Here is a 21,352-nt window from a genome sequence, read left to right as displayed (position 1 = left end):
TATGGTGTATGTGCCGAGGACTGCGGAGACTACCCTCCTTCCTCATGCCCTCCCCAACCCCAGCCCAGGAACCAGGCCATTCACCCCGCCCGCCACCGGCCAGATTCCATCACCCCAAAGCTGTGGATGCCCGGTGCCCATCTGCTAAATTCCACCCCATATCCGGGGCAGATTGCCAGACAGGTCTTTCTTCAGACCCCTCGCACCCCGAGGCTTCCACTCCACAGCCCCCTCACCGACCCCACTCAAGGACTGACCCCCACTTCCTCTTCTAGGGGCCAGGCTCTGGGCTGACTAGGCCCCAGTTCCCCAGCCTTTCCCAGACAGAGGGATCAGACAGCCCCTCACAGGGGCCCTAGGACCCAAACATCCATTGGGTTGGCAAGAAAGTAATTGCGGTTTTGTAGTGTGAAATAAAACTAATTTTTTTTTTACAAAGAATAAACTTTAATCAATTATATATTTTCCATTTTGTTCAATGACCTTTTTCCATCTTTCTTGCAGCTTCATGAGTCCAATCAATGGACTCATACAAATTTTGGTCCTTATCAGCAAAAAACTAAACCAAGTGTGATTTAAGGTCCATCAACATTTGTGAAAGTTTTACCATTCACAGTGTTTTGCAAACTTCGAAATAAATGGTAATCAGATGGTGCCAGGTCAGGGCTGTGACATCACTTCCCAACCAAACTCCAATAATTTCCCACGAGTTACTAAAGATGTGTGAGGCTTTGCATTATCATGGTGGAACACAATTCCTTTGCGATTTGTCATCTGGCCCTTTTTCTTTTCTTATTATTTTTTATTTTTTGTGACAGAGAGGGAGAGCAACAGATAGGAACAGACAGACAGGAAGGAAGAGAGATGAGAAGCATCAGTTCTTCATATGGCACCTTAATTGTTCATGGATTGCTTTCTCATTTTTGCCTTGACCAGGGGACTGCGCCACCACCTGGTCAGGCTGGCCGTTTTTCTTTGATTCTTCATCCACTTTCATTAGTTGTTGATAGTAAGCATCTGAATTGATCATCTGGTTTCTTGGGAGCAGCTCAAAACACACAACACCTTTGTCGTCCCACCTTTTTTTGATGCAATTCAGCTTTAGATGTGGTTTGTGCTGGTTCATCACGCTTGGACCATGATCGTTTTCAAATGATGTTACTGTAAATGACCCACTTTTCATCACCAGTGATGATTCTTTTCAAAAAAGGGTCAGTTTTATTACGCTTGAGATGCATATCATAAATATTGATTCGTTGTGTTAGGTAAATCTTTCAATTCATGCGGGACCCAAATATCGAGCTTCTTAGCGAGTCCAATTGTTGTGTTCGATACATTTAACCTCTCTGCAATTTCTCGAACGGTTATATGACAATTCTCTTCAGTTATGGCTTTGATTTAGTTATCATCAACTTCAGTAGGTCGACCAGAACGTTGGTCATCTTTGAGTGAAAAAAATCTCCAGACAGAATTTTTAAAACCAATTCTGACACGTGCTTTCTGTTATCCAATCAACGCCATAACCTTCACATATCTTTCTGTGAGCCTCAGCAGTTTTCTTGCCTTTACGGAAAGAAAAAAAAGTTTCTTTCTGCACTCCGTGTTAAAATTGACCCTAAACTAACAGCTATGAACAAAATTAGGCACCACTGGCTTTATCTAAAAGCAACCTAAATGGGACTGATATCAAATGTCAAAAGGAAAAAAACCGTAACACTGACAGACGTCCTTCAAAACAATTACAACACCCTCTCCAGAGTGACAAAAGAAAACTACTTTCGTACAGACACTTCATCATCCACATCCACCCGAACAACTATCTATCTACCCAGGACCTGAGAGCCGGCTGTCCGCCCTCCCCCACTGCCCCGGCTCAAGGCTCCAGCCTCAGGCCCTGGGTGGGGAAAGCTGAGGAGGGAGGGGGAGAAAAAAAAAAAAAAATCTGACTTCAGGTTCAAAGAGGCTTGGGAGGGACTGGGGGAGGGGGCAGGACAATGGCCTTGGCTGGACAATCCAGGTCCCCAGAGGGGGCAGCTCTAACCCTAAACAAGTGCTCAACCCTTGAATGGGCTTGGATGGCTCCCCTGGGGACAGCTTCCTGCCCCCCAACCCCCTCACCCCAGTCCCCTCACACCGAATCCCCGCAAGAGTAGCTGAAAGACCTCCAGGAACCCACCCCACATCCCTCTCAAAGGCCGAGCCTCAGACGGGGCCCCCCGCGGAGACCTAGGAGGCATCCTGCCCCCTTCCTCGGGGGGGAGTCCCGCTTCAAGCCTGGCATCCACCCCGCCCCCCCGGCCTCCAGTCCCTGGGAGGCGCTTTGTGTAGGGGGGCTTGGCGGGCTGCTGCAGAGGAGGAGGTGGAGAGCGATTTGTGGAGGGGGTGCGGGAGGCCTGCCCAAGCGCTCCCGCAGGGCCTGTTTTTCTGCGTCGTCGGGGCTGTCCGGAGGGTTCGCACTGCTGGCCTAGGAGTGTGTGACGCTGTTTGAAAGAGAACAGCGCTCCGAGCGCCCGTCTGAGATGAGAGCGACGGACCAAGTGGCCTCTGCTCCCTAAACCTGCCCTGAATGGAGGCCGCGGGAGGGGGCGGGGCGGGGTGAACGAGGAGGGAGCTCCCTGCGGCTTGGAAGGCCGGAATCCTGAGCCTGGGAGCTCGACCTGTGCTGACTTCAGGCATCTCTTCATCCGGGCCTTGTCTGGGGCTGTTGGCTGGGCTCAGGGGCTGGGGTCTGCCTTGCCTCCTAAGGGGCCCGGTGACCCCCGTGGGGGCCCTCCCAACAGGCCGCCGTTTTCGCCTTGGTGGCATCCGTGAGACTTTTGAGCCTCTTTCTCCCCCTCTGAGTCTGTCACACAGCCAGCCCTGTTGCTGTGTGTTGCCCACCTATATGTACTTTTTGGACAACCAACTGTATTCATTCATTTCAACCCTTCCCAAGGGGGGGGGGGGCTGGAGCTGTACTCACGACTAAACCACCAACTGCCCGAAAGGATAGATTTAGGGGTCTGGGGGTGAGGTGGAGAATGGGCTTTGAAGCAGCAGGGGCCCTCCGCAGCCATCGCCCCAAACCCCCAGACAGAGCCCTCAAGGAGCCGGCCTCCCGGAGGAGGGGGAGGGGAAGGACTAGAGCGCACGGAATCCCTCGGCACCCAGGCGCCTCGGCTGGCCACCGGTTAGTCCCCCAGAAAGCCCTCTCCCGGTGCCAGTCCTGAGAGGTCCTGCTGCCCCCCTCCCCCGCCCCCGTCTTCCCGGCGGCTCCCCAAACACCTTCCCCAGGTCCCACTCAACACCACTTCTTTTTTTTTTTTAATTTTTTTTTTTTTTACTTTATTTATTCATTTTTTAGAGAGGAGAGAGACAGAGAGAGAGAGAAGGGGGGAGGAGCTGGAAGCATCAACTCCCATACGTGCCTTGACCAGGCAAGCCCAGGGTTTCGAACCGGCGACCTCAGCATTTCCAGGTCGACGCTTTTATCCACTGCGCCACCACAGGTCAGGCAACATCATTTCTTGCTTTAGATTATAATCTGTAGCTGCTGTAGGTGATATGTTTGTGGCCCGGCCCGGAGGAGGCCATTCCAGAGAGAGAGCCGGACCAGGGGCAGGTCCCCGGGCCCGGGTCCCAGACTGCCTTGTGGCCGACAGCTGAGCCGGGTCGGCCCTGTGATGGCCTGGAGTCTGACCCGGAACCTTCTCGGCAGGGAGGTTTGTCCGGTGTCCGGGCTGACCCACGCTCCCCTCCCCTTCCCCATCCTCTGGGGTGCGAGGCCTGCGGGGCAGGCGACTTCGCTTCTGCCGGGGGCTACCTGCAGGCCCCGCCCCACGCTGCTGGCCGGGCCCGGGCGAGGCGGGAGGGAAGCCGGGTTGAGTCATCAGACCTGACTCTCCTGCCCTTTAGTCACTGAAAAGACCTCAAATCCCCGAAACCAACGTAGGACTGGGCTCACAATCTCTCCACGTTCTCTCTACCGTGCTGCAGGGCCCAGGCCCTCGCAGAGACAGACGGACGCAGCAGCTGCGGCCACACTCCCCGGGGGGCTGCTAAGAGGTGTAGGGGTGGGCTTGCTGGGGGCACGGGTACTGTTTGCTTCAAAAAAGCCAGCTGGAAGGGCTCCGATGGGGACCCACGGAGCCTTGCTCTCGGACAGGGTAGCAAAGCACTTGTTTTGCCTTCTGGGTTCCGTCAAGCTGAAGACAGAAGAATGGAGGGCCGAGGAGAGCAGGGTTCAGGCTGTGGACCCCAAGGAAATTCACGTGATGTGGACCCACCCCCAAGAATGAATTTACACCCTGAGGTGGACTCCCCATGGTGGACCTAGAACTCAAATTTTATGAATAATAAGAGCCTAGTGGCCCTCTACTGATGGGGGGGGGCTCCTCACTACTGGGGAGAACCTACAACGGAACTCAGGCTACACCCCGCTTGTTCGCGGAGTCTGAGTCAACCTCTAAGAGGAAACCCTGCGGTCCTCTTCCTACCGACAGGCTGCGACCTGCTCTGTCCAATCAGAACCGCAGAAACGACAGCCTCATTTGCGTAGGTACTGACCAATCAGAACCGTCCAAGTTGGAAACCTCATTTACATGAAACACACCAAAATAGGAACTCAACTCGGAGCTGCAGCTCTTTTTCTCCAATGATGGTCTCAAACTAATTTTGGTCCACACGGTCTTGCTGACTGTGGTTGATTACCTCCCTTTATTTCAATTGACAGACGTTCCACTGCTCACTGTACATCAGTCTCCCTCTTCTCCACGGTTGATCCTCGGGTCTCTCCCAGGAGCTCTGCAAACTAAGTCTTCTTTTCCCGAACCCACTCTTATTTCAGATAGCAGAGTCTGCTCTCTGGCTGCAGTCCGTGGGGAGACAGAGGTGAGAGGTGTGGGTGGGGAAGCCAGGAGAGCTCTGGCTGCAGTCCTGGGGAGAAAGAGGTGAGAGGTGTGGGTGGGAAGCCAGCAGAAGTGGTCAGGGATAAATCTGGGGTCCGTAGAGCTGGGTGCTGGGCCTGCCTCTGACTCCTTAGCTGACGTACCTCCCCCTTCTGCACCTCAGTTTCCTCCCCTAATCAAGAGCAATTGAACTAAATAAATCCAGAGTTTCCTTCCAGCCCGTACAAAAGTTACCTGCCCGCTCCCATGCACTGTCCTGCGACCCTCCGCACTTACTTGTCACGGGACTGTGGATTTCTCTCCATACAGCCGTAAAGAGAAGTTGGGGCTGGATGTGTAGGACAGAGGGGCTCAGTGAGATTCCGGCTCGGGCCCTCGGCACCCCGTCCCATCTCCAAGCAGCCTTCCTGGAAAAGCAGGCAGGTTTGTCCTCAAGTCTGGTTAGGATATGGATGAGGAGCTGGGAGGCCAGTTCCGATTTGGTTTCCAGTCCTGGGGAGCTCACTAGAAACACACTTCAGGAGGTAAAACTCCTCATGGAAAACGGAGGGGTGTCTGTGGGGAAGGAGACCACCCAAGCCAAAGGCTATTGAGGAACAGGAACGCTAACCTGCTCCCTCCTCCTCGTTCATGTTCTGCCCATTGTCTTGGCTAGAGCATCATCCTGATGTGCAAAGGTTGTGGATTAGATCCCCATTCAGGGCACGTACAGGAACAGGTCGATCTCTCTCTCTCCCTCTTTCCCTCTCCCCCTTCCTGTCTCTCTAAAATCAATCGATAAAGACCTGGCCTGTAGTGGCGCAGTGGATAAAGCATTGACCTGGAACACTGAGGTCACCGGTTCAAAACCCTGGGCTTGCTTGGTCCAGACACATATGGAAGTTTGATGCTTCCTGTTTTTCCTCCCACCCTTCTCTCTTTCTCTGTCTATCTTCTCTATAATGAATAAATAAATAAAAATAATTAAAAATAAAATCAATCAATAAAAATTTTTATTATTATTATGTTATTTTTTCTTAAGTGAGAAGTGGAGAAGCAGAGAGACAGACTCCCGCATGCACCCAACCAGGATCCACCCGGCATGCCCACCAGGGGGCGCTGCTCTGCCCATCTGGGGTGTTGCTCTGTTGCAAGTGGAACCATTTTAGCGCCTGATGTGAGGCCATGGAGCCATCCTCAGCTCCTGGGGTCAACTCACTCCAGTGGAGCCTTGGCTGTGGGAGGGGAAGAGAGAGACAGAAGGGAGAGAGGAAAGGGTGGAGAAGCAGATGGGCGCTTCTCCTGTGTGCCTTGACCAGGAATTGAACCCAGGACATCCACACTCCAGGCCAATGCTCTACCACTGAACCAGCTGGCCAGGACCAAAGAAACCTTTTTTTTTTTTTTAAACCCTCTATATTCTACTTATTATTCTCTGCATCTCTGGGCCTCAGTCTCACAGAGAAAGGGACAACAGGTGGTCCTTAAGGTCGCTTTCATCTCCACAATTCTGAGCTACTTTCACTCCCAGAGCAAGGTGCCTGCCCACAGCTTCCGCAGTGACACCTCAGAAGCAGGAGCCCACAGTGAGTCCAGACAGGAGGTGCTCAGGATGGAGGCTCTGATAGACCCGCTGGGCTCCCCCCTTTCCCGTGAGCCACTCTGGCTGCTCCTCTGAGGTCCCACAGAGGTCGAGCATCCGCCTGCTGTACCACTACACACGCTGCACCTCTGAGCACGGCAAAGGGCATCTCAGGGGACTGCTGGCTCTGAGCTGCCCCATCCTCCTGGGGCCGACTGGCTGAGGTCCCAGGCAGGGACTAGGGCTCAGGGGTGGCCCATCAACCAGGTGAGGTGGACTGTGGAGGACAGAAGCCAAGGGCCCCACGTGCTGGGATGGTTCCCGTCCAGGGGCTTTGCAGAGTCCCATGCACTGAGGGGCTACCGGGAAAGGGAGGCGACCACAAGACTTGCTAACCAGGGGAGACTTGCCGCCTCCGGTCTGCAAACTGCAGGGTCTCCCACGGGCAGTGGCTGCCACCCAGGCACCCGTCACTGCCTTCCATGGTGACTGGTGGTCAGCCCTGAGCCCCGGGGTGCTAAGCCCTGGGTCTGGACTCGAACACCAGGTGGAGAGAGGGCTGACCGAGTCTGTGTGGAGAAGGCAGGACAATGACGAGGCTGGTCGGCCCCGGAGCTGTGCTCACAGGGGACACGGGAAATGGGATAGACGCTGTGGGGCAGACAGGGAGGCTGCTGTCCCATCGTCCCCAGAGCTGTGCTCACAGGGGACACAGGAAATGGGATAGACGCTGTGGGGCAGACAGGGAGGCCTGCTGTCCCATCGTCCCCAGAGCTGTGCTCACAGGGGACACAGGAAATGGGATAGACGCTGTGGGGCAGACAGGGAGGCCTGCTGTCCCATCGTCCCCAGAGCTGTGCTCACAGGGGACACGGGAAATGGGATAGACGCTGTGGGGCAGACAGGGAGGCTGCTGTCCCATCGTCCCCAGAGCTGTGCTCACAGGGGACACAGGAAATGGGATAGAGGCTGTGGGGCAGACCGGGAGGCCTGCTGTCCCATCGTCCCCAGAGCTGTGCTCACAGGGGACACAGGAAATGGGATAGAGGCCGTGGGGCAGACAGGGAGGCCGGCTGTCCCATCGTCCCCCGCAGAGGCCGTGGGGCAGACAGGGAGGCTGCTGTCCCATCGTCCCCAGAGCTGTGCTCACAGGGGACACAGGAAATGGGATAGACGCTGTGGGGCAGACAGGGAGGCCGGCTGTCCCATCGTCCCCCGCAGAGGCCGCAGCCCTTCCTCCTTCCTCACTCCCGTCCCTGCGGGAAGAGGCAGCTCTTGGGCATGAGGGCTTGCTCCTCTCCCTTGTCCCCTGCAGTTCCCCTGGCTGCTCCGGTTCCCCAGCCTCTCACAGACCCATAGTCCGGAGCATGTCACCTGAAATCCCCAAGCCCCAAAACTCCTAAGTTACAGGACAGCAAAACCGAGGCCTTCTCCAGCTCCCGCTCGGCTCCCACCGCTTCCCAAAATGCCTGGGATTCCCTTCTCCACGGATAAACCCTTACGCACTGTCCACATACCTGCTCTGTCATGCATGTCCCCAGCAGGCCTGCTGGGCCCCAGCCTCTCACCCCAGCCCCTAGGGACGCCCTGCTGTGTTCCCAGCATGCACCGCTCGTGCCAGAGTTACCGTACAGAGCGAACCCCCCACACTGAGCCCTTCTGAAGGCAGAGACCCGTGCCCTGTGCCCAGCACAGCACCATGTTTAAATCCTAGATGTCAAGGCCGCTATTGGCTATAGTGCCCATGGCAAATAGAATTGAACCTCTCTAAGCCTCACTTTCCTCATCTGGGGAAGGGAGACAGTAACAGTCCTTATTCACAAGTAACGATCGAAATGAGATACCGCAAAGTGGTGTTAATGCAAAACCTGCCAATAGAAATCCAAAACTAGGAGCTGCTCTTGCAATGTTTACTGTTGGTAACAGTACACTGTACAGTACGTGTTAGACCCTCAGATGTTTGCCAGATGAAAAGAAAAGGAAGGTTAGAAATACTCTTTGCCTGAGACCCTGATGGGGTGTTCGGGACTCCTATAATGGCTGGTGGGGGTGAGGAGGTGGCTCTGTCAGAAAAAGCCCAGTTTTTTCCCAGACCCTCAACTTGAAATGTTGGATATAATTTTTCTCAGCTGAACAGAAGGCTTTGAAGCCTAGAGACAATGAGAGCTCTCTAGCCTTGTTCTCTGACTGGGGAAAGGGTAGGGGTCTTATACTCTCCAATGCCCTATGCCCAATATCCAGTCCCCTTGGCACCGCTGGGCATACAATAGGGTCCAGAGTCAGGGGTGAAGTCCACCAGACAGAAGGAGGAGATACTATCAGAATCTCAGCGTGGGCAGTGCCATACCCAGAGTGTCCACTCAGTGCCCAGCACCAAGCTTACTAAATGTTCATTGAACAAGAATGAAATTAGCCCTGGCCGGTTGGCTCAGCGGTAGAGCGTTGGCCTGGCGTGCGGGGGTCCCGGGTTCGATTCCCGGCCAGGGCACATAGGAGAAGCGCCCATTTGCTTCTCCACCCCCCTCCCCTCCTTCCTCTGTCTCTCTCTTCCCCTCCCGCAGCCAAGGCTCCATTGGAGCAAAGATGGCCTGGGCGCTGGGGATGGCTCCTTGGCCTCTGCCCCAGGCGCTAGAGTGGCTCTGGTCGCAGCAGAGCGATGCCCCGGAGGGGCAGAGCATCGCCCCCTGGTGGGCAGAGCATCGCCCCTGGTGGGCGTGCCGGGTGGATCCCGGTCGGGCGCATGCGAGAGTCTGTCTGACTGTCTCTCCCCGTTTCCAGCTTCAGAAAAATAAAAAAAAATAAAATAAAAAAAAAAGACCCCGAGGTCGCCAGCTTGAGCTCACTGGTTTGAGCAGGGAGTCATTCAGTTTGCTGTAGCCCCCCGGTCAAGGCACATATGAGAAAGCAATCAATGAACAACTAAGGTGCCACAACAAAGAATTGATGCTTCTCATCTCTCTCCTTCCTGTGTGTCTGTCCTGTCTGACCCTCTCTCTGTCTCTATCACAAAACAAATACAAAAAAAAAATTCAGGTAGCAGCTCAAGAAAACAAGCTGTCATTTAAGCATAGATTAATACACAGTATATAACCTAAATTTGTGCCCAGAAACACATCAAGAAAGCACATAGGTGTAGGCCAGCCTCCCAACTCCTCACACTATGCTGATAGGAATGCAGATATGTTAGGGTGACATTTGCAGAAAGAGAAGCGAGAGGTTCCTGAAGTCACAAAGAGGGTTGGCGGGTGTGTGTGTGAAGTATCTTCTGTCACTCAGTTCTGGACAAGGCAGCTGTCTCACGCTGTAGAAGAAAATAATCATAAACAAACTCAGGTCAGTCGTAGTAACTGGTGACATTCTCAATAGCTCACCTCATGCTCAAAATGTCCCAGAGAGTCCCCATCACCTAGACCTGTCCCCTCTGTCCCAACCCCTCCCATTAGGGTCTCACCTTTAGAAGCCGTGAGACACACATCACAGCCCTGAGAGCTGTCACTGCCTGGCGTAAAACACAACAGGACATGGTCAGAGCCCCCAGGACAGGAAACTAAAGGAGGAACTATGGGGGGTGAGGTCCCCCATGGCTCCCGTCTGCACTGTCACAGGGTCTCAGGGGTCACCCCTCCATACTCACTGGCAGCCTCAGGATAACTGACTCCTTTCCCACCTGCAGGAAGAAAACATCCCGTGAGAGACCAGGGAGGAGGCAGGGCCATGAGGTCCTAAAGGAACCCCTAGTCCTGGGCCCAGAGAAGTTTCCAGAACTGTGAGTACAGACCCAGGGCAGGATCAGGAAACCTGAGGAAAGTACATGGAATGGACCAAATACCTTCTTGGAACTCTGTCCTCAGCAGGGACCTTTCACTCTGACCTTTGTAGAAACTGGACCAACCATCTTCTAGTAGGTCTGACCTCAAAAGAACCCTCCCCTCTAACCTATGACTTCTGGGAACCAAGTCCCCATCACCAGACTCATCAAGGTGATGAGTTCACACGTGCCTCACTAAAGACTAAATGTTACCAAATGGCCCCAGACTGGTCAAGCACACGCGTGGGGACAGTACTTCCCATTAATGAAGTGAACACACTTCTTCCTGGACTTGAAACTTCTTGTGGGACAAGAAACTCAGACCCCACCCTTCCCTACCTGAGCGACTTCTCATCCACATCATAGCTCCCACCACAGCTACAGTGACCACAGCTCCAGTGACCACAGCTCCAATGACCAGGACAGCAATGATGACCACAATGATGGTGGCCTGAGGAGGCTCTGGGAAGGGAAGGAAAGGTCAGGGCCCTGACCCCCAGGCTGCAGCTCCAACCCTGCTGAAGTCCTCCAGAGGCCCCTGCTCCCTGACAAGAGGCTCTGTGCCCACGTCCCCTCCTCACCCCATCTCAGGGTCAGGGGCTCAGGCAGCCCCTCATGCTGCACATGGCACGTGTAGCTCTGCTCCTCTCCAGGGGGCACCACCACGGCCACCCACTTCTGGAAGGTCCCGTCCCCCGCAGGCCTGGTCTCCACAAACTCCATGTCCTGGGTCAGGTCCTGCCCATCACGCTGCCAGGTCAGGGTGATCTCCGCAGGGTAGAAGCCCAGGGCCCAGCACCTCAGGGTGACCTCATGGTCAGAGATGGGGTGGTGGGTCAAATGTGCCTTTGGGGGGTCTGAGGAGAAGGGTGAGAAATTCAGGAATTCTGCATCCCTCATGGGCCACTCCAGCAGCACTCCTGTGACCATCCTGAGAGTGGACAGGACAGCTGGGTGGGGGAGGGAGCACAAAACCCAGACACCAGCCTGGACAGAGGCACCTGGGATGATGTCTTAGTCTTTGGAAAGTTCTAGAGTCAGAGTGACACAGCTCAGGGAGGGAGGCAGGTCTCTGAGGGGAGACAAGGTATTTCTGGTCCCTACGTGGGTGGAGGACAAATGACTCAGAAAAGCCGGGGTCAGACCTCAGACACTGGGTGAGTGTGAACCTGCATGGCCACCATGGCGGCCACTGGCCTTACCCCTGGCATAGTCGGCAGGATTTGTGTCAGACTGGTATGGGGCCACAGCCACCCTTGGGAGGGGTGGAGGACTGGTCATTGCCCCCAGTGTAGGGTTCTCCACGGTGCCCTTTGGGGACCAGGGGCTGCTGTTTTTACATCCTGAGAGAGGCTGTCCGAGGTGAGAGCTCCGGATGAGGTGCAGACCCAGCACCAGCAACGGCTTGACCTGGAACCGTCTCTGGAGAAGGAGGCTGAATGAGTTCGTGAGTCACAGTCTGCCCTGGAAGCTGGACACTGGCAGCGGCCGTTGTTAGAGGAACAAGTGTGGGTTCAGCTTCAGGCCGAGGGCCGGCAGTCCCAGGAGCCAAAGACGGAGCCGTGCTGGCCGAGGGGCTCTGAGTCGGCGGCGGGAGCAGGCGTTTCCAGCTCCTCACACTTCTGAGGACGAGGAGGCTCAGGCTGAAGCTGCCGTCTGCACACTCAGAGCTTGGCCAGAGGTCGTCCAGAGGGTAAAATCCCAGCAGCAACGAGCACCCCTGAGCCCCTGGCAGACTTGCTGTGAGTGTGGGGCACGGGGTGGACGGCATCCTCCTCTCTGGGGCAGAGGTGGAGAGGCTGGGCACCGATGCCACGCACTCCTCCTTGGGGCAGCGTCTTCAGAGCTGTCATGATGGCAGGGATGAGGGGGAGCCCTGAGCCCCTATGAGAACCTAGTAGCCTGTAAGGGACCTTTACCTCGGTGATCTGCACAGACAGCTGGGCTGTCTCACGTGGACTGACCACTGAGAGAGGGGCACCAGCTCCCTTGCTGGACGGACATGCCGCTTCGGACACTATGAGTGACCTGATGGGGGGTGGACAGGTCTGGTGGAGGCCCTCCTGCACCGGGGAGCTGCTCTCGTCATTGGAGAGGCACATCAAGGACACTTTAGCAGGCATCCCCAAACTACGGCCAGCGGGCCGCATGCGGCCCCCTGAGGCCATTTATCCGGCCCCCTGCTGCACTTCTGGAAGGGGCACCTCTTTCATTGGTGGCCAGTGAGAGGAGCACTGTATGTGGTGGCCCTCCAACGGTCTGAGGGACAGTGAACTGGCCCCCTGTGTAAAAAGTTTGGGGACCCCTGCTAAGGTTTCCATGGACACAGCCCTGGACTATCCAGGCCCTGCCACCTACCGTGGAGCAGGGGGCTAGAGATGGGCCTCCGGTTGGCACTCTGGGCAGGGTGCTCAGGGAGACACTGTGATGTAACATTCCTCGCACAGGGATACCTGAGGAGTAGACTGTGAAGTGAGCAAAAGGGGAGGAATGTTGGGTAAACAAATGTGTTTTTTTTAGGTTTGCTGGGTTATATTGGAGCATCCCCATGTGTGTACAGTCTGTGGAAGGCTATGGGTACCCGACCTCAGGATGCTGGAGAAGGAGTTTTCCCCCAGCTGGTTTTGGCTGGAGAGAGAGACAGAGAGGGAGAGAGGGAGAGAGAGAGAGAGAGAGAGAGAGAGAGAGTGCTGAGGGTCTGGGGAGACCTGATTTGGGCCCAGCCTGTGTGGAAGGGGAGTGTTGAGAGTGGTGGGGGCCTATGAGTCCGGGAGAGTGGGGAGGCAGAAAGGGAAGTGGTCTTCTCTGCCTGTTTGCTCTTCCGCAGTTAGGAGACTTTAATAAACAGAATGAACCACCATTGTCTGGCTCCACTGTTCATTTACCGTTTGTGTGAATCAGTGTGACCCTGCATGCATGGCCCTGGCGTCCACTGGCCTTACATAGGGGGTCAGGAACAAGGCTTGAGAAAGTCCCCATGGGTCCCAGGGCCACTGCCAGGGTCCAGGGGAACCGCTGATGGGTTATTTCAGGGTTGGTCTCCCGTCCATCCCAGAGAGACTGCACCTAATTGTCCCTGAGAGAAGGGGGAGTCGCTCTGGTGCTGGATCTGAAAATTCAGGCGACTCAATGTCCGACCCAAAAAAGGATGTTCTGACACGGGTCCGTTTCCTGTCTCCGTGTAGGAGCCGCAGCCCGAGGGGAGAGGAGGGAGCCCCGCGTCCCTGGTACCTGCGCGCTGCAGGGTCTCCTTCCCCTTTTCCAGGTGAAGGTGGAGCCACTCCACGCACGTGCCCTGCAGGTAGTTCCTGACGTGCTCTGCCTCACTGGCCTCCTCCCAATCAAGCTGGGTGATCCGAGCCGCCGCGTCGGCCGCGGTCCAGGAGCGCAGGTCCTCGTTCAGGGCGATGTAGTCGGTACCGTCGTAGGCGAACTGACTGTACCCGCGGAGGAGGCGCCCGTCCGGGTCCATTTCGCAGCCGTACATCCCCTGGATGGTGTGAGACCCTGACCCCGCCCCGACAGCGGGGATTAAACCTAAACTGAAAATGAAACCCGATCAAAGTCCCCGTGGGCTCCTCCCGGGTGGGGTGCGGGGTCATGCGGTCTCGGGTGGAGCTCGGACCCGGACACTCGGGCGACCCCGGCCCGTCCGTGGGGATGGGGTCGTGACCGGGACCCGCCCGCGTGGCTCACCGTCCTCGCTCTGGTTGTAGTAGCCGCGCAGGTTGTTCAGGCTCACTCGGTAAGTCTGCGCGTTGCCCTTGGTGATCTGCGTGTTCCGGTCCCAATACTGCGGGTCCTCCTGCTCCACCCACGGCTGCTCCATCCACGGCGCCCGCGGCGCCATCCTCGGTCTCGCAGCGTCGCTGTCGAACCGCATGAACTCCGTGTCGTCCACGTAGCCGACGGTGAAGAAGCGGGGCTTTCCGAAGCCGGGCCGGGACACGGCGGTGTGGAAATATCTCAGGGAGTGGGGACCTGGGGACGGGGAGGGGCTGAGACCCGGCGACCCTTCCTCTGCAGTCTACGGACAGGATCGAGGAGCGGTCCCGGGAACGGAAAAGGGTCCGGAACAGAGCAGGGGTCGGAGTCGAGACCCGACGTGGCCGAGGCTGGTGTGCGGGGGTCAGAGGTCATGACCCGGGGGGTGGATACGAGCTCCCCGGGGTCCTGCGCCCCCGCCGGGTCCTCCGGCTCCTCTCCGCAGAGGCCGTTCCCTCCTGCCCCGCACTCACCCGCCCAGGTCGGGGTCAGGACCAGGGACCCCGAGAGCAGCAGGAGGAGGGGTGGGGCCCTCATGACAGCACTCTGAGGGTCTGAATCGGGCAGGTCCCACCCTACTCCCGCTGCTGCTGCGTGTAGTTCACCTAAAAAAAACCACCTACTGCGAGAAGCTCTGAGTCGGGCGGGTCCGCGGAGACCGAGATCCGGGAAGCTTTTCTACAGATCACCCAATGGGAGTAACATCTGTGGCTGCGTCATGAGTATCCAGGAAGGAGTACCGGACACAGTCAGAATTGAAACCCGGGGAGATGGTTCCTCCACGACACTGACCTTCTCCGCCCAGACTCCGCCCTCGGGCTGAGACCCTGAGAGCTCGGCCTGAGGACCCGGGACTGTGTCCTGACCCCTCCTCCTGCGCGGAGAGCTCTTTGTCACCCCGTCTCCCTGAGTCCTGGCCCAGGGGCTGTGTGAGGACACCAGGGAGAGACCCCCAGGCTGGGCCCCGCCCCTTCCTCCTCTTCTCTTCCCGGAATCCCTCCACTGAAATGGACTCCCTGCCTCCCACCCCTTATCTCTCCCCCTGGACTCTTCTAGAAGAAAACTCACCCCAGGGACTTTGATTTCAGAGTGAGCTCGCCCTAGGAATGGAGGTGGAGAAACAGGGGTTTTCTCTTAACCCTGGAGGAGCTGTGTCTGAAAACACAGGATAGAGATTCTCTGAGACCAGTCTCCCTGTTGTCTGTGAACCCCAGTGGGGAGCACAGTCTTGGAAACCCTGAACATCAGGAAGCTGATCTGTAAAGAAGTGATTTGGGCTCCTTGGTACAGAAATGTGTCTAACCAGCACTGCAGTCAGACTCACAAACCTCCTGAATTCTACTTCCTACAGTGTGTCTGTGACTCGGTATTGTTACATTGTGAAATGATCTTCATTCAGTAGCCCTGAGTTTGTCTGTGAGTCCCCCACGTCCTCAATACAGAGAAGCCCAGGGAAGCCATGTGTCACTGTGTGTTGCGCATTGCAACACCTTAATTGTTCATTGATTGCCTTCTCATACCAGCCTTGACCATGGGTCTCCAAGCTGTTGACCTTGGGGTCTCGAACCTGGGTCTTCCGCATCCCAGTCTGACACTCTATCCACTGTACCACCACCCGGTCAGGCTCACTGTGCATTTCAACAGGAGCATGTAAGTCTTTGAAGTTGCACGTGTTCAATGCGGCCAAAATGCCCTTCAACACTCCTGTAATACCTATTTTTATGAATTATTCATATCTAAGCAGGGTGCATATTTTAGCGGGTCACATTATTTTTTAATCCGATTAACATAGGTGCACATAGTTTTTAGGTAGTTCCACAGAATATAACTAGTACCTGATAGATATGTGTATTCCAAACTGCCCTCTTGATGTTCCACTCATCTGTCAGACCTCACCCTTACTGGACTATCGCCCCGAGACAGAGGAATTCCAAGAAGCTGACAAGCCGCCCCAAGGAGGGGCTCCAGACATACCAGGACTTTTGATTCAACACCCACATGCTCGAAATTCTTCTTGACCCCATATAATTTGTCCCCCTAGCTTGTACTGGTGCACTTCTCCCAGAGGGGTGCCCGGCAGGTCTTTCTCCTCTAATAAAGCCTGCACACCTGGTGATGGAGTGCCGTCTCATTCTTACATCTGGTGCCGAAACCCTGGAGGATCCCTCTTTGCCGTCCAAACTTACAACCAGGGAAGCAATGGGCAGCGGCAGCTCGTCCCGGGCTTACTCCCTGATTCTGTTTGGACGTGTAATTGTGGGTTGATTGGCCGGCAGTCTAACCCTGTCCTGAACCCCTGCTGGACCAGAAGGTAAGGAGTTTCTCCCTCCTCCTCCCCGGTTGGCCTCTAAATTTCTCTCTTCAAACACCCCTTCCTGGTCGGATGGTTTTCTCTGACACGCCTCACGTTTTTAGGGGGTTGACTTTCAGTCTCAGTGGACTGCAAGGAAGACTAGGCGCCTAGCCAAACCTCTCCACTCTCTCTCTCGGACTTCTCGTCCTCAGAGCTCCCTGACAGGTGGTGACGACCTCTATCAGGGACGACTCCCCCACACGGAGATTCTCTCCTCTTGGGACAGTGACAAAAGGCGGGGACGCCCCCTCTTGCTCACCTGTCTCCACTATGGGCTCTTCAGAGTCTAAGCAGGGGTCCCCAAACTATGGCCCATGGGCTGCATGCAGCCCCCTGAGGCCATTTATCCGGCCCCCACCGCACTTCCGGAAGGGGGACCTCTTTCATTGGTGGTCAGTGAGAGGACCATCTCATTAGCCAAAAGCAGGCCCATAGTTCCCATTGAAATACTGGTCAGTTTGTTGATTTAAATTTACTTGTTCTTTATTTTAAATATTATATTTGTTCCCCCCCCTTTTTTTTTACTTTAAAATAAGACATGTGCAGTGTGCATAGGGATTTGTTCATAGTTTTTTTTATAGTCCGGCCCTCCAATGGTCTGAGGGACAGTGAACTGGCCCCCTGTGTAAAAAGTTTAGGGACCCCTGGTCTAAGCCTTCCGACCAGACCCCTCTAGGATGTCTCATAAAAAACCTCACTAGGTTGGGCCTCTCTGTCCTTAAGCCAAAAAAAACTTATTTTCTTCTGTAACACAGCATGGCCTCAGTACAAATTAGACAATGACTCCCATTGGCCTGAAAATGGGACATTCGATTACAATATCCTAAGAGAGCTTGACAATTTCTGCCACCGGACAGGAAGGGCATCAGAAATTCCTTACATGCAGTCTTTTCTTCTCCCTTCTCTCCTGTCCTTAATTTCTGTTCTACACGCAGGCCGTTTTAGCCAAAGAAACCTCACCTAAATCCTTCGCTCCTAATCTTTTCTTCTCTGCAGACTCCCAACTTTCTCTCCCTCCTGCCTGACCCCCCTGAGGGCACCCCTTGCTCTCTCTCCCTCCTGCCTGACCCCCGAGGGCACCCCTCTCTCAGGACCCCTCCCTGGTCCCTCTGCAAATCTTTTCCACTCGAGTCTCTTTCCTCCAAGAGCCCCCTTCCTTCTCCACTGTGTTCTCCATCCCCTCCCCCCTCCTTAGAAGCTGTGGCTCTGGCTGCGGTGCCTGTCTCATCTCTGACCTCTCTTCCCTCCTTACAAACTGCAGTTCTGTCTCCTCTCCGACCCCTCCTCCTTCCTTACAAACTGTGACTGTGCCTCTTTCCTCCTCGCCCTCTCCTCTCTCCTCAAAGCTCTAAGTCTTTTTTGACTCCTCTGACCACGTGGCGCCACCACCAATACTTTAATCTCCTCCTCCTCCTCCTGCAGATTCTGACCCTCCTTCTTTCCATCCAGCTGCTCACACTGTCCATCCGTCTGCTTTCTCTCTTCCTCCCCTCTATGCTGGCAACTCCCTGCCATCTTGAAAAACTTAAAAAAACAGAATTGTCTATTAAGCTATGTGAGTAAGTGTAAAGCCAGCAGGCAGGGCCGGGGCCACTATCACAGCGGCCCGGCCCATGCAGGTTCGCATTGGATTCGGACAGTCGGTAAAGAAACAGCGGATTCAAAAGCTGATGGGCCATAGCCTTTAATCCTACCTTGCACCCGGTGGGCAAGTAAAAATACACACTGGGCTCCAAAACCCAGTCACACTCAGTGCTCACAAAGCCACTGACTTATCCGAGTTTCCTAGAATCAAAGGTTTCTAGCTCACCAGACTTATTCTCCTCAGTTCCCCATCTCCTTCCTTCTCCCAGATACAAACTCTACACAAACTGGCATCTCACTCAGCACTCTGCCATCTTGGCTGCTTCTCCTGGCCTACTCCACGTGGCCTCCTTTAGCTGCTGGCTCTACTCTCTCCGCTCTCTCATGCTAACCTCAGGAACCAAGAGCCAAGTCCCGTTCTGCCTCCCTTTTATAGTGTAGAAATCCAAACCCTTAATCCAATATACATAATAGGGAAGTCTCTTAATACAAAGTCACTTCTCTGAGGCATGATAGGATTGTACCACCTTACACCAAAAAGGGTGGGACAGGCTTAATCCCAAAACCAAGCCTCAGGCTACAACAATTCTCAACACACATTAATATCACCTGGGCAACGGCCTCTTTAACAAAGTGAGCATAATACGTTTTATCTGCCCAACAGTAAGTAATCCGTCTTGTCTCTTTGTCAGAAAATATCTCTAGTATAATTTTTTTCTAGTATAATTTTAATTGAAACAAGTAAAGCACACTCATTTAAATTTCTTAATTCATAATTTGTAAAGTCTTTGTTTAATGTGTAACTGTGTCTGTTTCTAAGGCCTTAAACCAGTAATTACCCACCTCTCAAATGAGGCTTACTCATCCTCATGGACTCTCCCTGCAATACCCCCACCCTTGCTGTCTGAAAACCTTCAGGGCTTATCGCCTCATACAAGACTTACGCCTAATCAATGAGGCAGTAATTCCCCTCCACCCAGTAGTCCCTAATCTCTACAGGTTACTGTCACACATTCCCTCAAACACCACTCACTTCAGGGTTCTAGACCTCAAGAATGCCTTCTTTACCATTCCTCTACACCCTGACTCTTACTTTCTGCTTGCATTAACCTTTATTTAAACTGACCCAGACAGTAATGCAGCCCAGCAACTTACATGGACTATTTTACCCCAGGGGATAAATAACAGCCCACACCTGTTTGGGCAGGCACTAGCTCAGGACTTAACAGCTTGCAATCTCGAAACTAGTACTCTCTTACAATATGTAGATAACCTACTCTTCTGCAGCCCCACCCTGCCTGCCTCAAGGAGACACACCACCACCCTTCTTAACTTCCTCGCTGTGAAGAGATATTGTGTCTTCTCTGCTAAGGCTCAACTTCACTCTCAGTCCCTAGTCTATCTAGGCATCGCCTTCACCCCCACCACCTGAGGTCTCACCCTAGATCTAACTCAGACCCTCCGCAGTCTCCAACCACCTACCACCACAGATCAAATCCTTTCTTTCCTCAGTCTAACAGGCTTCTTTAGACATTGGATTCCCAATTTTGCTCTCTTAGTCAAGCCCCTCAGTGAGATCTTCTGAGCATGGCTTTTAAGGTCTATAATGGCCAGTGGAGTAACAGAAAAGGCAAATAAGGCCCAAAAGAGGTCAGGAAATACCAGCTTTTGGCATATGCTCTTAAAGGCTCCAGCGCCCTAAGGGGCTTCATAGGATTCCATCAGGGCCCTGCTCCAGAGTGGAAAGAAAGGTCATTGAACTGAAGCCTGCCAGGCTTCCCAGCCCCACCAGTGACACACCTGTGCTGTGGAAAGAGGGACACGAGAAGGTAAGCTGCCCTCTTGCTCCATGGAGGGAGGGTTCAGTCTCTTCTAGCCCTGCTCCAGCTACCTGTGACCTGACCTTGCCCAGCATGCTGGGAATTGCCACTGAAGGCCCAAGGACATCGTTCAGGAGCCTAAGGTATTTCTTCCAAGTAGCAGATAAGCTAATCTCATTTCTTGTAAACACAAGGGCCATCTACTATGCCTCGCTTGAATATTTAAGTTTTATTTATCCCTCAAAGATCTCTACTGTGGGTATTGACAGTCTGATTTTGTTACTTTATTTAATGTATAATATCTCTTTTATTCCTCTTATCTCAATTCCCCATACCTATTATAGGCTGGGACCTGCTGCTAATTCCAGCTAGAAGCAGTGGTTACTAGGACTTAAACTCTAACTGCAAAGGGTAGAAATGTAACCACTCTTTCCCTAAGTACTTGCAGGATTTACAGGTTACTCAGCAAACTGTTCAAAGACTGTCCAAGAGGCGCTTCCAGCATTACATCACCCAAGGACTGACTTTCATGTGGACAGGTCCACACACCGTGATCCTGACAACTCCCACTGCTGCTAAAGTAGAAAAACAGCATGCCTTACTCCAGGGGTCCCCAAACTACAGCCCACAGGCCACATGTGACCCCCTGAGGTCATTTATCCAGCCCCCGCCACACTTCTTGAAGGGTACCTCTTTCATTGGTGGTCAGTGAGAGGAGCATAGTTCCCATTGAAATATTGGTCAGTTTGTTTATTTAAATTTACTTGTTCTTTATTTTAAATATTGTATTTGTTCCCGTTTTGTTTTTTTACTTTAAAATAAGATATGTGCAGTGTGCATAGGAATTTGTTCATAGTTTTTTTTATAGTCCGGCCCTCCAACGGTCTGAGGGACAGTGAACTGGCCCCCTGTGTAAAAAGTTTGGGGACCTCTGCCTTACTCCAACCACAAACCAGAAGCTGGTTGGTCTACGTATGGCAAATATATGAAAAAACTAAGGACTCTTTTAATCAGGCTTTGGGAAAAGGGAAACTAGATAAAAAGAAAGTCAACTTAATTGTCACTGAAGGTTAAAGATTTTTAAATCAAGAGTTCTGACTAGAAAAGAATCGTATGGTTTTGATAATAGAAGGTTTAAGGTATGGAAATACTTTTGAAAGAAAAAGGAAAAGCAAGTTGTTATGAAGGCCAGTTATTTCTGGATAAGAAAGTGCATGAAAGCAGAAGGTTTATGTAATTTGTAGAAGGTTTGTGCAGATTGTAGGAAGTTTGTACAGAGAAAAAGAATTTGTACAGTCAGAAAACTGGTTTTCAAAGAATGTTTAATCAGTCGCCCTAGCTAACAATCCTCTACTCTCCCCACTTATTGGGACGACTCCTCCACCCTGACCATCTGGAGCTCAGAAACAGAGAAACAAAACTGACCCCTTGTCCTTCTATTCTCTATTCACCTCTCAGCCTGCCTCACCCAATCAGGGGCTTTCTACTCGTGTGGGACCAACACCTATATGTGTATCCTTACTGATTGGACAGAAAGCTGTACCCTAGTCTATCTTACCCCAAATATCAACCTAA

General features: G+C 53.6%; 2 protein-coding genes across 2 annotated transcripts in view; both read right to left on the bottom strand.

The window, feature by feature from the left end:
- Positions 1-9,581: 9,581 nt before the first annotated feature.
- Positions 9,582-21,352, bottom strand: part of LOC136387812 (patr class I histocompatibility antigen, A-126 alpha chain-like) — a 97,670-nt gene continuing 85,899 nt past the window's right edge. Inside the window, exon 8 of the mRNA XM_066359869.1 lies at positions 9,582-9,748. Within this exon, the coding sequence (XP_066215966.1) occupies positions 9,744-9,748 (5 nt within the window). The 3' untranslated portion in view covers positions 9,582-9,743. The remainder of the gene's footprint in view (positions 9,749-21,352) is intronic.
- LOC136390731 (class I histocompatibility antigen, Gogo-B*0201 alpha chain-like) lies at positions 10,047-14,737 on the bottom strand. The gene is made up of 6 exons (XM_066361654.1): positions 14,494-14,737; positions 13,952-14,236; positions 13,487-13,762; positions 10,837-11,112; positions 10,595-10,717; positions 10,047-10,114 (listed from the first exon to the last, which is right to left on the bottom strand). Exons 1-6 carry the CDS (start codon positions 14,555-14,557, stop codon positions 10,047-10,049), a joined length of 1,092 nt encoding a protein of 363 aa, XP_066217751.1. The 5' UTR covers positions 14,558-14,737.

Source organism: Saccopteryx leptura, chromosome 1 (genome assembly GCF_036850995.1).
Source record: "Saccopteryx leptura isolate mSacLep1 chromosome 1, mSacLep1_pri_phased_curated, whole genome shotgun sequence".
Taxonomy (NCBI): Eukaryota; Metazoa; Chordata; class Mammalia; order Chiroptera; family Emballonuridae; genus Saccopteryx; species Saccopteryx leptura.
Note: the sequence above shows the minus strand (reverse complement) of the source record. Positions and strands in the feature narration are given on the sequence as shown.

What these genes read in the sequence shown, in the direction of transcription:
- LOC136390731 (XM_066361654.1), bottom strand. Translation starts at nt 14,557, where the DNA reads ATGAGGGCCCCACCCCTCCTCCTGCTGCTCTCGGGGTCCCTGGTCCTG. An exon ending in CTACAACCAGAGCGAGGACG is followed by an intron (nt 13,763 to 13,951) that starts GTGAGCCACGCG and finishes GGGCGGGGTCAG; the next exon opens with GGTCTCACACCATCCAGGGG. An exon ending in GTGGATGAGAAGTCGCTCAG is followed by an intron (nt 10,115 to 10,594) that starts GTAGGGAAGGGT and finishes TTCTTCCTGCAG; the next exon opens with GTGGGAAAGGAGTCAGTTAT.